At 40.0% G+C, this 13,739-nt stretch overlaps 1 protein-coding gene and 1 long non-coding RNA gene across 2 annotated transcripts; both read left to right on the plus strand.

Moving 5' to 3' along the window:
* The first annotated feature begins 537 nt into the window (after window positions 1–537).
* On the plus strand, window positions 538–10,141 carry LOC120433261. Its single transcript, XR_005608435.1, has 5 exons — window positions 538–566; window positions 7,735–7,999; window positions 8,642–8,689; window positions 8,776–8,808; window positions 9,020–10,141. It is a non-coding gene; the product is annotated as an uncharacterized LOC120433261 (long non-coding RNA).
* Window positions 10,142–11,384: 1,243 nt separating this feature from the next.
* On the plus strand, window positions 11,385–13,351 carry LOC120433219 (the record flags this gene model as incomplete). The annotated part of the gene is made up of 7 exons (XM_039599111.1): window positions 11,385–11,670; window positions 12,062–12,241; window positions 12,349–12,435; window positions 12,509–12,537; window positions 12,805–12,861; window positions 13,045–13,113; window positions 13,219–13,351. Coding segments are annotated over 7 exons (834 nt in total), but the record flags the coding sequence as incomplete, so codon positions are not given.
* Between the last annotated feature and the right edge of the window lie 388 nt (window positions 13,352–13,739).

The following is a 13,739-nucleotide window of genomic DNA, read 5'->3' on the forward strand; positions in this document are numbered from 1 at the left end:
CAAAGATGGACATTTAGCAGCAGCATACAAAGAACAATGATGTACACGATTTCCATAGCCAGTAATAAAACGTAAAGCACAATGGTACACGGTATCCAACCTCTTTAGGTAGTGGGCAGGTGCATTCATAAAAAGCAGGTCACCATAATCCAATAAAGGTAAAAAAGTTGCATGAATCAAGTGTTTTCTCACTTGGAGGGAGAAACAGGATTGATTTCTAAAAAAGTAACCTAGTTTTAGTTTTAACTTTGACACAAGCCTTTGAATGTGAGTTTTAAATGACAAATTCTGATCTATAATGATCCCTAGCAGGGCTCTAGAGTGCGACCAAATTTTTCCGTGGTGCGACTAAAAAGAAACATTTGGTCGCACCGGTGCGACCAACTGTTACCAACATTTGGTCGCACCTGTTTGGGTAACAAAAAAAAAATCTCTGCAACTCTCCATGTGGTCAACAACAGACACACATTATGCCCCTATCGTGGACTAAACCAATCAGAGATAGTCAGGGGCGGGACCTCTCTGATTGGCCGTGGTCCAGTGGAAAGTGCAGGTAGAAGAGGGAGGTGAGTAGCTTTAATAAGGCGATATCAATTCATTAACGGATTCCACACAAAGACGTAAACACAGAGCGACCCGACGCATCAGAATCAGCTTTGTCTTTCTCGGCTTTCTCACCGGACGGCCCGCAGACGGACACGCTGTCGGAGCTTAGCGATTCTGATGCGTCGGGTCCGCGCTGTGTTTCCGTCTTTTTGCGCTGATTCTGAGCTGCAGGTTTTGTTTTGTCTCTCCAACCAAAATTCGCCGAGCCAAAAAGAAGCAGCAAACTGCGCTTCACATTTGATCAATGTCGTCATGAATTCCCTCTGACTTTTGCTGTTTTGCTTCCACCACGATAAAAATTACACTTCCTACACAGCTCCCTGTGTGTACTTCAAGAACAGTTTCCCGTCTCAAATCTCTGTTTTCTGGATTATTCATTCGCTTATTACCCACCAGTCTACCGTTGTTTACAGCGCTGTCTTTTTCTTTTTTCATGTAAATGACGTCCGACAAGAAAGCCTAATTTCTGCTGTTCAATACTGAAGAAATTTAAACTTCTTAAAATTATGCAAAATTGCAGAATATTGCAGAATATTTTAAGGTTATCTGCTATAAAAAGCCAGACCAGGAAAATCTCCTTCATGTTTTTCTGTGTTTTATTCTCAGTTACTTTGACACAAAGGCATCTGCTGTGATGTTCACAATTCTGATGAAGTCTCACAAGTGTCAGTACTCATAAATGATCAGAATTATAATATTTCTGACTGTCTGAGGCTAAACTGAATCGAATCAGGACTTTGAGAACCGAATCGAATGGATTATAGAAATCAGTGATGATATCCAGCCCTAGTGAGCAGCCTAGGCCTGAGAGAAGTGGATGTAGCTGTGGGTAATAAGAAAAGATGAAAAGAACTATTGATAACTTTTGTGTTAAGTTAAGGACTGATCCGTCTGAAATTCATAGCCAGCTCTGATATGGTGCCATCAATCTTTGAATGCTGAAAAAGCAGCAGTGTATCCAGAAAACACACTTTATGCTGCAATAAATGCACTGCCCAAGTGTCCCCTCTCCCCACTGCCTTTCAGCAGCATGCAACAGCAAACAGGTCGTCAGAGGAGGCCAAGATGATGATTAAGTTTAACATTTTCTACAATATTGACAAAGCACTTTAAGCACAAGATTGTTAGTTAATAATTTAGAAATGAATATTGTCTGTATGGACTTCCCCCCAAAGAAGGTGCACATGTAAAACTGCGGTGTTAAGCGAAGCGGTTGAAAAATTTGAGTGCGCCTAACTTTTGTGCTGGTACGCCTAACTTTTGTGCCGGTACGCCTAAATTTTTTAAGTTAGGCGTACCGGTGCGCCCATGTCAAAAAGTTAGTTTTATAGAGCCCTGGCCTAGATACTTGTAAGATGTGACCATTTCAATTTCAGTTCCTTGAATTGTTTTAATCTTAGGAGACGTAGCTAACAACTCTTTGCCATTTGAGAATAACATGAACTTGGATTTCTCTGGATTTAACACCAACTTAAGTTGAGTTAAATGGGACTGAACGACATCAAAGGCAGACTGCAGAAATTGCAGGGATTGTGCTACTGAAGGGGATGAACAATAAATAATTGTATCATCTGCATGAAGATGAAATGCTGCATTTGACAAATTATCACAAAGGTTGTTTATGTAAAGAGAAAATAGCAATGGCCCTAATATGGAGCCCTCATGAACTCCTTTGGATACTGGGAGAAAAGAGGAAGAAGACCCAGCAGCATAGACACACTGTTTTCTTGCTGACAAGTAATTTGAAAACCAACTTACAGCATTTACAGATAGACCAATATTGTTTAGTCTATTTAATAAAATAGCATGGTCAACTGTATCAAAAGCCTTTGACAAGTCAAGAAAAAGAGCAGCACAGTATTTTTGCAGTCCATTAAATCAATGATGTCATTAACCACTTTAATAGCAGCAGTTATTGTGCTGTGTTGTTTTCTGAATCCTGACTGATGTTGGGAAAGAACTGAATTTTTGTCCAAAAGTCTTTCAGTTGTTCACTAATGAACTTTTCTAGAACTTTTGCTAGAACACACAATTTAGATATGGGCCTGTAGTTATTAACATCTGAAGGATCACCTCCTTTCAGCAAAGGGAGAACATAGGCAGATTTCCATATTACAGGGATCTCACTGTTCGAGAGGCTAAGATTAAAAATGTAAGTTATTGGTTCTGCTATAAAATCTGCAGCCAACTTAAGAAAATAGGGATCAAGTTGATCTGGTCCTGCAGATTTATTTAGATCCAACAGATTTAAAGCCCTATGGACCTCAAAAACATTTAGTGGAGAAAAACTGAAGGGTTGGACCACAGATTCAGTTTGAGCGGTTGCAGAGAGAGCCTCTTGTTGATTAAGTTGTTTTAAATCTGGATATAAAGATTCAAATAGAGATCCTGAAGAAACAAAATGCTCATTAAAGCTGTTTAGAATGTCACATTTCTCTGTTAAAGTGCAGGAGTCTTTTACAACAAAAGTTGGCATCTCATTTGTAGTTATGTCCCCATAAGAAGATTTTATTATTTTCCAGAATTTTTAGGATCGTTCAAATGTTTAGTAGTTTTTGAAAGATAGAATTCTGATTTGGCCTTTTTAATTAAGGAAGTTGAACGGTTTCTGAGCTGTCTAAAAATCAGCCAATCCGCTTGGATTTAGTTTTTCTGGCCTTAGCCCAGGCAGCATCCCTTTTTTCAGTAGACTGGAGAGCTGAGGAGAAAACCAAGGGTTGTTTCTGCATTTTACTCTAAATTTGCGCATGGGGGCATGTTTATTTATAATTTTGATAAAAGTGTCATAAAAATAATTCCATGCCAGCTCAAGATCAGTTATCAGGTAGATTCTATTCCAGTTATAGTCCCATAAATCATGAAAGAAAGCTTGCTCACAGAAATGCTTAAAATCTCGTTTAAAAACTATTTGTGGCCTTGATTTTGGGAGCTTCGATTGCCTCACTACAGCTACCACACAGTGATCGCTGATATCATTTGCAAAAACCCCAGTGTGAGAATATTTATACGGCATATTAGTTAAAAATAAATCAATAAGTGATGATTTTTTCTGGGCATTTAAGATTTGGACGAGTTGTGCTGTAAATTAGTTGTGTGAGATTATATGAATCACACATGGATTTAAAACTGTCTGAGGCAGAGGACAACCAGTCCCAGTTGAAATCTCTGGCCAGCACAATTTCATTAAAATTTAAAGTAGACAGTTTTTCACTAAGTGAAACTAAAGCCTCGCTACTAGCCGAGGGGGGTCTATAACAGCCAACAATAGTAATAAAATAGCCCTTGAAAAGTTGGAGCTTGAGTGCAAGAAGTTCAAACTGTTTACAAACAGATACAGATGAATTGACAGTAACATGGAATTTACTTTTTACATAAATTGCAACACCGCCACCCTTTCTGGGGCGGTCGCAACGGAAAAGATTATAGCCCGTTATTGCAATGTCTTTGTCAGTAATTGATTTTGTAAGCCAGGTTTCTGATAATATAAGAATATCGGTATCTAACTCTTTCATCCAAATTTTCACAAAATCAAGTTTGGGAAGAAGACTTCTGACATTTAAATGAGTGATACCAAGACCTGTTCGAGTTTTAAAATCACAAGGAGTACTTAAGCATTTGCAATCTGGACCGGGATTAGGTTGCACATTTCCAGATAAAAGAAGTAGAAGAACAATAAAACATTTTCTTTTCACAGATCTTTTTTTGTAGGATTACAGACTGATTTCTCTTAGTGCCCAATCTCTTTGGGGGGTGAGAGAATTGGGAAATAAACCAGTGATATGGAATAAATAAATCAGTTAAATCAGTTGAAATGAGATCTCTGCTGATGATCACGTTTGAGAAGCTTCTAAAAGATGTAAAATCCCACCTTGTTCCCTTTGAGAGGAGTAAGAAGTATGGTTTCTCTTGCTCCACAGATTGTTCCTGCATCTCATGTAGACAAAAGGCTGTCAATAAAAGCAATAAAGGAGAAAAGACTACTGAGGATAACATACTGACTGACAGATAGACCTGGTAGACCTGTGGTAGAGCCTGGTTATGGCCTGCTAGGTGATGGTGGAGCCTGGCTGTGGGCTGATGGTGGAGCCTGGTTGTGGCCTGTTGGCTGATGGTAGAGCCTGGCTGTGTGGCCTGCTGCCTGATGGTAGAGCCTGGTTGTGGCCTGCTAGCTGATGGTAGGGCCTGGTTGTGGCCTACTGACTGGACCTGCAAGCTGATGGTGGAGTCTGGTTGTGGGCTGCTGGCTGGACCAGCTAGCTGATGGTGGAGCCTGGTTGTGGCCTGTTGGCTGATGGTGGAGCCTGGTTGTGGCCTGCTGGCTTGGACCAGCTAGCTGATGGTGGAGCCTGGTTGTGGCCTGTTGGCTGATGGTAGAGCCTGGCTGTGTGGCCTGCTAGGTGATGGTGGAGCCACACAGTTAGGTGTGATATAAACATATGTATGCAATAGAGTAGGGGTCGGCAACCTTTCTTATTATGAGTGCCATCTAAAATTTCCTCAGAAGTCAATGTGCCTTATGATTGCATTAGCAATAAATTTAATAACGCTCTATATTAACACTTACACACTATATAGAACAACTTTATAGAATTATATTTGTTTGCAGATGTTGGCAGCTATCAGCAAATAGTTATCAGCTATTTTGAAACAAAAAAAAGACACTTTTTATCCATAACAAGAACAGCAAATGAACTGTACAACAGAAAATGCAAATGCTCTTTGTGGTCTCCTCACAACAATGATAAGAAAAATAAACTGGGCCAATATGGCATGTTTGTTAATACAGGGATACACATGTTAATGTGATCTCTGGTCTCCCACTCAGAGACACAGGTCTCTGAGTGTCCAGCATTCAGACAGCTACCTGAGGACGCTCTTCGTGTGACACAAAAACCTGCTCACACAGATATGTAGAACCAAATACTGTCAATAAGGCCTCTGCAATGTTCTTAAGACAGTTAAACTTGTCAGGTAGTGATGTCCAGCAGGTGAAAATGCAAGCTCCATGAACACGCACAGCTATGGATTCCAGCTGCGTTCGTAGTTCTGCAAACTTTGACCCCCACAGTATGGCAAATGCCCGGTATGCCCGATGGCCAGACCAGCTATGCCCGTATCAGTTCCTCGGGTGAGCGAGGCTGAGGTCCAGCTGGTCCATGCTCCGGTTCCCAGGCCAGCTGAGGCTCTGCTAGTTTCTGCACCCGTACCAGCACCTCGGGTGGGGACAGCAGCTGCCCAGCTATTGCCTGTGCCGGTCCCGGCCCCCAGGGTGAAGGCGGCCATGAACCCGTCTACTTCTGCATCCGTACATACTCCTCGGTTTGGAGTGACTGGTGTCCGGTCTGCTCCTGCACCCATACTGGTTCCCAGGATGAGGTCAGCCAGGTTACAGCCTACCTCTGCACCCGTACCTACTCCTCGGGTGAGAGCGGCTAGTGCCCAGCATTTATCTGCAGCCGTTCCTGTCTCTGCTGGAGGCTCAGGTGAGCCCGTCCAGCATTTTTCGTCATGTTCAGGAGGCTCAGGAGAACTACATCAGTTACCTTCTTGTCCACCATTACTACAACCACCACTACAACCTCTACTCCAGTCATTAGCTCAGTCTCTAGCTCTGTTGTCAGCTCTGTTACCTGCTCAGTCTTCAGCTCAGGCATCAGCCCTGTTTCCAGTTCAGTCATTAGCTCTTTCACCAGCTCAGTCACTTCCATCCTCTGCTGGGAGCTCTGGTGAGCTCACTCAGCCAGCAGGGGACCGCATCTCGCTAATAAATCCCAGACAGACTGTTTGCACTGCACAGCCCCAGCCGTTGCATCCTGAGCCGCCTGTGTGCCCTGTGCAGCTACAGTTAGCATCCCTTCAGCCAGAGGTCTCCGTACCTGCTGGCTCTGTGTCTGTCTCTTCAGCTGGGCGTTCAGGAGAACCACACCAGCTGGCTGTTCCTGCTGGAGGCCCAGGAGAGCCCCTCCAGCAACCTTCCTCGTCCGCTGGGGGTTAAGGAGAACTGCTCCAGCCCCATGCCTCGTCAGCTGGAGCGCCCGAGGAGCCTGTCCAGCCTCATGCCTCATCAGCTGGGGGTTCTGGAGTGCCCATCCAGCATCTCTCCGTGTCCGCTGACGGCTCTGGTGAGTCCGTTCAGCCACCAACTGCTCCGCCACCTGCGGCACACCACAGCATAAGGATGCAGTTGAGGAAAAATAAGTACCCAAGGTAACTGGGGATGTAGGGAAGGAGGACCCAGGCGCGGAGCTCTGTGTGTAAACAGTGCGTTTATTTACAATGTATGGAAACCAACAACAATAAATCCCCGTGCTCTCCCGTGACTCCCGTGTCATGCCCTCCTTGTGCTCTCTGCTCCCGTGTGTCTGTAACTCTTATTTCTGTTTTTCTGTAAATTTTTACTGTAGTTTTATGGTTGGGCATTGCACAGCAACAAGCATTTCACTGTATGTCGTACTGTGTATGATGTGAAAAATAAAAGAGTCCAGCTCCATCCCCACAACATTACTGGCCTTGCGGATCAGTTTATTTAGTCTGTTGGCATCTGCGACCCTCAACCTGCTGCCCCAGCATGGCACAGCATAGAGGATAGCACTGACCACAACAGACGCATAGAAAATCCTGAGCACTGTCTGACAGATGTTGAAGGACGCCTCAGAAAATAGAGACGACTCTGGCCTTTCCTGTAAATTGCAGTGGTGTTTTTAACCCAGTCCAGTTTATTGTCTATGTGTGCTCCAAGGTATTTATAGCCACCAAACACTCCCCCTTGGGCCCCCTCCCTGGGCCTGACACCAAAACCCCTCCACCACAATAAGCAATTCGCGGAGTGGAAGACAGCATTTGAAAAACAAAGAAAAAAAGAAGGGGGCTTGTTTTTTGTTTGTAAATGCTGGGAAAACCTGAAGACAGTTCAGTCACACACTCATGGAGGTGTTAGCCATTTATCTTTCAGGTGTTCATCTGATCATCATGAAACCAGCACAGCTCTGCTGCTCTTGTACCCACATTCTCACAAAAACACTTCCCCTTCACCTCTTTGAAAACAAAAAACAAAAAATGACTTCATAGGTGCAATGAGAAACCAACAGGTCTCAGACCACTAACATATATCATCTGTGTTTTATCTAGCTGCTAACACCGGTCACTGCTGCAGTGGCATCATGATATTTAAAACCTATGACATCATATAATTCAACAAGACAGAGGAAAAGATAAGGAGTGATGTCACTATGAGGAGGTGAGCAGGAGGTTGATGCTGTATTCATCTCTGAGACTGTCTCATTTGTGAACGTGAGAGCAAGAACAGAGACTGAGAGAGACAGAGAAGCACGATGGCTGCATTCACATGGATTCAGATGTCTTCAAATACTGATACTGATGCTTCAGTTTAAAGGTAAGTGTACATTCAATTAGTAAACTGCATTATTATCACATGTGTTACTTCTTTATTCTCCCTTTAACTGAGACAGTTTTGATGTACTTTGTGACTTGAGCTGACTCTTGGAAACTCAAGTTGAAACTTAAATTTGCGTTGTATTTAAAATAACTTCACATTATAAACATAACACTCTGTCATACATGGAGGATACAAAAGAACTATTTTCCAACTGCTATCACGTTGCTGAAATTCTAAAATTGTAAATTTTAACCTTTTTTTAGTATCATTATTCAGTTGACAGACATATGTTCAATTTTGCATTTTGCTCACACCTGAAATATGGCTTTTGATTGTGTTTCCTTTTATTGTGAGCTGCTAATTTGCAGCTTTGCTAATTTTTATAAGTAAAAATTAGCAGGTCACAATTTCCTTCTGTAGGCCTGTGGCATGACAATAAAACTAAATATGAATGTCAACCTGAGGGTTGATAGTGTTTCAAAGCCAGACTGACATGCTCTTCTTCAACACTGAATGTATTTATCTCATTTAAAAACAGTTGAATTTGGACAGAACAAACAGTTGAAGTCAAAATTGTTTCTAACTTTTCAGAGTTTCTGTATTTGCTGAGATGCATCATTGTGTCTGTGTGTTTGGCAGCTCTCTTAATATCTGCTGTTACAGTCAACGTGTGGACAAACACGAAAGGTGAGAACATCCACAGATGAAATTTTTACACATAAAATGCTCTGAGTTTCACTGTTTCTTATACATTTTATGTTTTGTCTTTTCAGGAAAAAAAAAGACAGACTGAAGAAAAAACCGCTGTGAGTTTGAACTCTCAATATTCCTCTCTAACTTTAGAGCCAAATCTCTTTGTGGTATCTGTTCCTGTTTGACACGTTGATATTGTAATCACACGTAATCTAAAAACATAACAAAAAATAAACAAGACTGAAAACAGACAAATGAGCAAAACAACGTCACCAAGTATGAATATCAGAGAGAATCTAAAGTGTGCTGTGTTGTTTTCCACAGGAGCAAAATGATGAGGATGAAGATAGACTGAACTGTGAAACAACTGGAGACTCTTCTGCTTCTGTCAGACTCCACTGATCAACAACTCAAACATCATCTAACCACATAAATTAGCCCATTGCTGTTGAAAACACTGTGTGTCTGTTTGTTGCTTGCTCTAAGTCTGAGACTTGCTGAGCCTTGACCCCTGTGGGACACGGTTATTGAGGGTCAGGGTTGCTCCTCCCTGCCACTCCCTGCTGGTCACTGCCCTTGGGAACAGTCCTGAGGTCATGCTGGGATGGCTCTGACTCTTAACCTTTGGGGAGCTCTGTCTGCGGCCTACTTCCTTATTTTGCTGGTGCTGTTTTTTTGTACATTTTTGCTCGCAGGTGCAACAGGTGGTGATCTGTTGAGTTTAACTATGCATGCTTTGTCCTTTTATTTTTCTCTTTTCTTCAATTTCCTCCCCTTATTCTCTTTTTTTCTGCTTTTCTTTTCTCTACCTTTTCTTGCCCTGCCCTGCCTATCAGCTATGGTGTAGCAAAATTACCCATAAGGTAACGTGAACACCAATGAAAATAAGTGAACATAAGATCAAATAAAACAGAATAAAACAAAATACAAAGGAAGACAGAGACAGGCTTCCTATCAACATTATATGTAGCACGTCTTCTCAAATAAATCTGTTTGGCACAACAGAGCATTCAGACCATATTTCTCAGTGTGGATGTTTTTGGGCAAGACAGGTTTAAAAAAAGGAACAAGCAACAGAAAAACACACTTTTGATTTTATCTCATATTAAGCTAAAACCTTTTTCATGTGCAGTTAGCTTTATCTAACGAGAAAAATAACCCACAACAGTAATCAATAGTTTATTTAGTTATGATAAACAGCATCTTTTGTTTTTGTAAATCTGCTGCTGATGTTTATTAAAGGTAAAACAGTGAGATCAGAGTCACAGGTTCTTTATTGTTGTTTACATTTGTCTTATGTGTTTGTTAGTCTTTATATTTCATATTTATCGCTGATCTCTGATCTCCTCTCTCTTTTTGAGGTGGGAGAGGAGGTGAGTTTAAGGATTTTTAGAAACAGTCACTGATGTTATGATCCAAATTATAACCTCAATGTTATATTTTTCTTTTTTATTTGTTTGGCTGTATGATAATAAGAATAAATGTAAACATATTTGTGATCAACTTAATTGTCTTTTGAAACTATCTCTCTCACACCTCACACACACTTGATCCATCCACCACTGACCAGTAACATTGTTGTTGATATTATTCCAAATTAAACTTACACAGCATTAAAAAAAGAAAAGAAAATATAAGAACTTGCTGTGTGTATAAATTGGTGTGAATCCTAAAGTCTCATGTTCATCGATGTGTTAACCATTTATCTGTCAGAGGATCATCTGGTCATCATGAAACCTCCAGAGCTCTGCTGCTGTTGTACCCACATTCTCACCAAAACACTTCCCCTTCGCTTCTCGGAAAACAAACAAAAAATGACTTCAGAGGTGCAATGAGGGAAAAAAAAAAGCTCTCACACTATTAACACATCTCATCTGTGTTGTTACTGAGCTGCTAACATTGGTCAGTGCTGCAATATTATCATGTTTCATTGCAATCATTAAGACTCAAATTCTAGTGTGTAGATAGAGTCTTCACCCTATTTTTTTAATAATAAGCCACTTACCTTATCTAACAGTCTTCACATATTTAACTTCCTCTATGTTATTGTTGATCTTGAGATTTTCCACTGTTAAAAGGACGACAAGGGAGTCTGCGAAATGCATTACATATAAAAACTTATAAAATCTTTTAAAAGTTTTCACTCAATCGATATCTACATTAAGTGAGAGATGCATAAAAGCTATGAACTGAATTAATTCAGTTAATTCAGAGAAAAGAAAAGGAGTGATGTCGCTATGAGGAAGTGAGCAGGAAGTTGATGCTGTGTTCATCTCTGAGACTGTCTCATTTGTGAACGTGAGAGCAAGAACAGAGACTGAGAGAGACAGAGAAGCACGATGGCTGCATTCACATGGATTCAAATGTCTTCATTACTGATACTGATGCTTCAGTTTAAAGGTAAGTGTACATAGAAACACATTCAATTAATAAACTGCATTATTATCACAGGTGTTACTTCTTTATTCTTCCTTTAACTGAGACAGTCATGATTAACTTTTTGACTTGAGCTGACTCTTGGAAACTAAAGTTGAAACTTAAACTTGTGTTGTATTTAAAATAAATTTCACATTATAAACATAACACTCATATTCATAACATATTTGATGTTTCACATTTCTCTCTCTTTTTCTCAACAGGAACAACTGAGCAACATCAAACTAATCAAATTGTCCCAGCTGGACGTGGACATGATGTTACTCTGCCTTGTAAAAATGTGATACAAGGTCAGCATAACTGTAGCAGTACTACCTGGATCTTCGGTCATTCAAGCAGCTCAGTATCACTCTTTGAACTTGGGCAGAATAAAGAAGTCAAACCTAAATCAGACAGACTGAGTCTTTCTGCAGACTGTTCTCTGGTTATAAAGAAGGTCACAGATCAGGATGTTGGTCGTTACACCTGCAGACAGTTCAAAACAGCAACAGGATCACAAGAATATTCAGACTTTACGATTCATCTGTCTGTTATTAACAGTGAGTATTTACATCTTAATGTTTTCAGCTCAAACTGTCCTGTTAGAACAACAAACTGAAACATCACAATAATTATGATCACAGTGATGAAGTTCATTTTTCTATTGTTGCTTTTCTCTTACAATATCTCCATCTTCACCAGTGTATGTACATGAGAACAATGATAAAGCATCTTGAACAGCTCTGTGTTGACATATGAACACTGTAGACTCACAGTTGAGTGGCTGTATGAAGATAAAGAGAACATATCCTCAGACATGAGACATCATCAAAAATGAGACTTGTTAGACTGTTAAACATCTCACCACTGTTTCCTCTCTGTTGTTGTTAACTTACTTTCAAGTCTTTTCTTACTGTTGGTGTCTTTAATGTTGTTATTGCATTTCTTTAGGTGAAGATGTGACAACAACTAAATCAACAACAGTGAAGTTCACCACAAAAACATCATCGACAACAAAATCCACAACATCAACAATTAAACCAACCGTGAAAATAAACACATGGACAACAAGAGAGGAATTAAAGACGTCAGCAGGGACACTGACAACAGCATCAAATATTCCATCTGGAGGTAGAGACTGAATCTCTCTTTTTTCGAAGTCTGGATGTCAGACTGAGACTTGACTATGTGTGGAGAATTTCAGTATCATGCTTATCATGTTTTAATAATCTCTCCAGTTCATTCAGGGTTTATCATCGTTCCTGTGGGTTTAGCAGCTCTCTTAATAACTGTTGTGCTGATCATCAGATGGAAGAAAACTAAAGGTGAAAACAGTCACAGATTAAAGTTTATCATAAGTAGACTCATAAGAAACTTATCTTTTCTTTGTCTTTTCAGAAAACAAAACACAATGGGGCAACAACACGGTAAGTTCAAATCTTCAAATAATCAAGTTCTTAATCCGTCATGTCATTTATGTCATCTTGATTTAATTATATAGTTTCAAACCAGACTGAGCCTATAAATAAACTTTACTGATGAGTTAAGTGCATAAAAGATTGAAAGGTTTAAAGGAAGAAACAATGACTTAACAACAACTGGAAAATAAGTTGAATCAGTTAATTAAATATTCTTTAGGTCAAATTTGTTGTTTACATTGTAAAGATTTTAACTATAAAACTGTGTTTTTGAAGGAACTGAGCTTAAACCCTGCAGATACTCAGTCTGGTCCAGGAATGATTCAGGACACGGTGAGATCACACACTACTCCCAGTACAAAGTTACGCTCACTGTTATGTTTAGTTTCAACACAGAAGAGTAGAAACTATGATGTGATGAGGACCTGAAGCTGAACTTACTTAAACAGATGTGAAACAGACTCATTATACATCCACATATTACTGAGCAGTCATTGTGTTGTATTCACTGTGCAGGCTGATGCTGATGATGGTGTTTCTTACGCCTCCATCAGCTTCACCAAGAAGACCAAGAATAAATCCAGGGTAAGAATTTGATATTTATAGACATGTTGTTAATAATAACTTCATGATTTTCAAAGCTCCTGTCAGGTTATGCCTTCAAAAAAGTTTTGTATTGCTTTGTTAAAGACCCGTGATGGTAATGATGATGGTGACACTGTGACCTACAGCACTGTGAAAGCGTCTTCCTCACCTTATGGAGTTTCCACTGATCCCAACAACCTCTATTCCACCATCAGCAACCCAAAGAAATAAGATGTTGCTCATGCTAAGTCTTTTAAACCACACACACACACACACACACACATATATATATATATATATATATTTATATATATATATATAGTTAAAAAAGTATACATATATATTTTTTTTTTTTTTTCCAGTTCCACTGCATGTGCTGATAACTTCAGTGGATTACTTTGAATAAGGTGAATGATATTACATTAACATTCAACTTAAGATTTGTTAAAGTGATTCAAGTGGATTTCTTTTAATGATCCCGTTTTAAAACTAGAGTATGAAAACAAGCACAAAAAAAGCGATCAGTAAGAAGAATCTGAGCTTTTCTTAATGCATGCTAAACATTTTGTTATAAATATACCTGCTCTGTAGCAGTGCTTTCAATGCTGTCCTGTAATTAATGGAGT

The sequence above is a fragment of the Oreochromis aureus genome, linkage group 15 (genome assembly GCF_013358895.1).
Source record: "Oreochromis aureus strain Israel breed Guangdong linkage group 15, ZZ_aureus, whole genome shotgun sequence".
NCBI classification, from domain to species: Eukaryota; Metazoa; Chordata; class Actinopteri; order Cichliformes; family Cichlidae; genus Oreochromis; species Oreochromis aureus.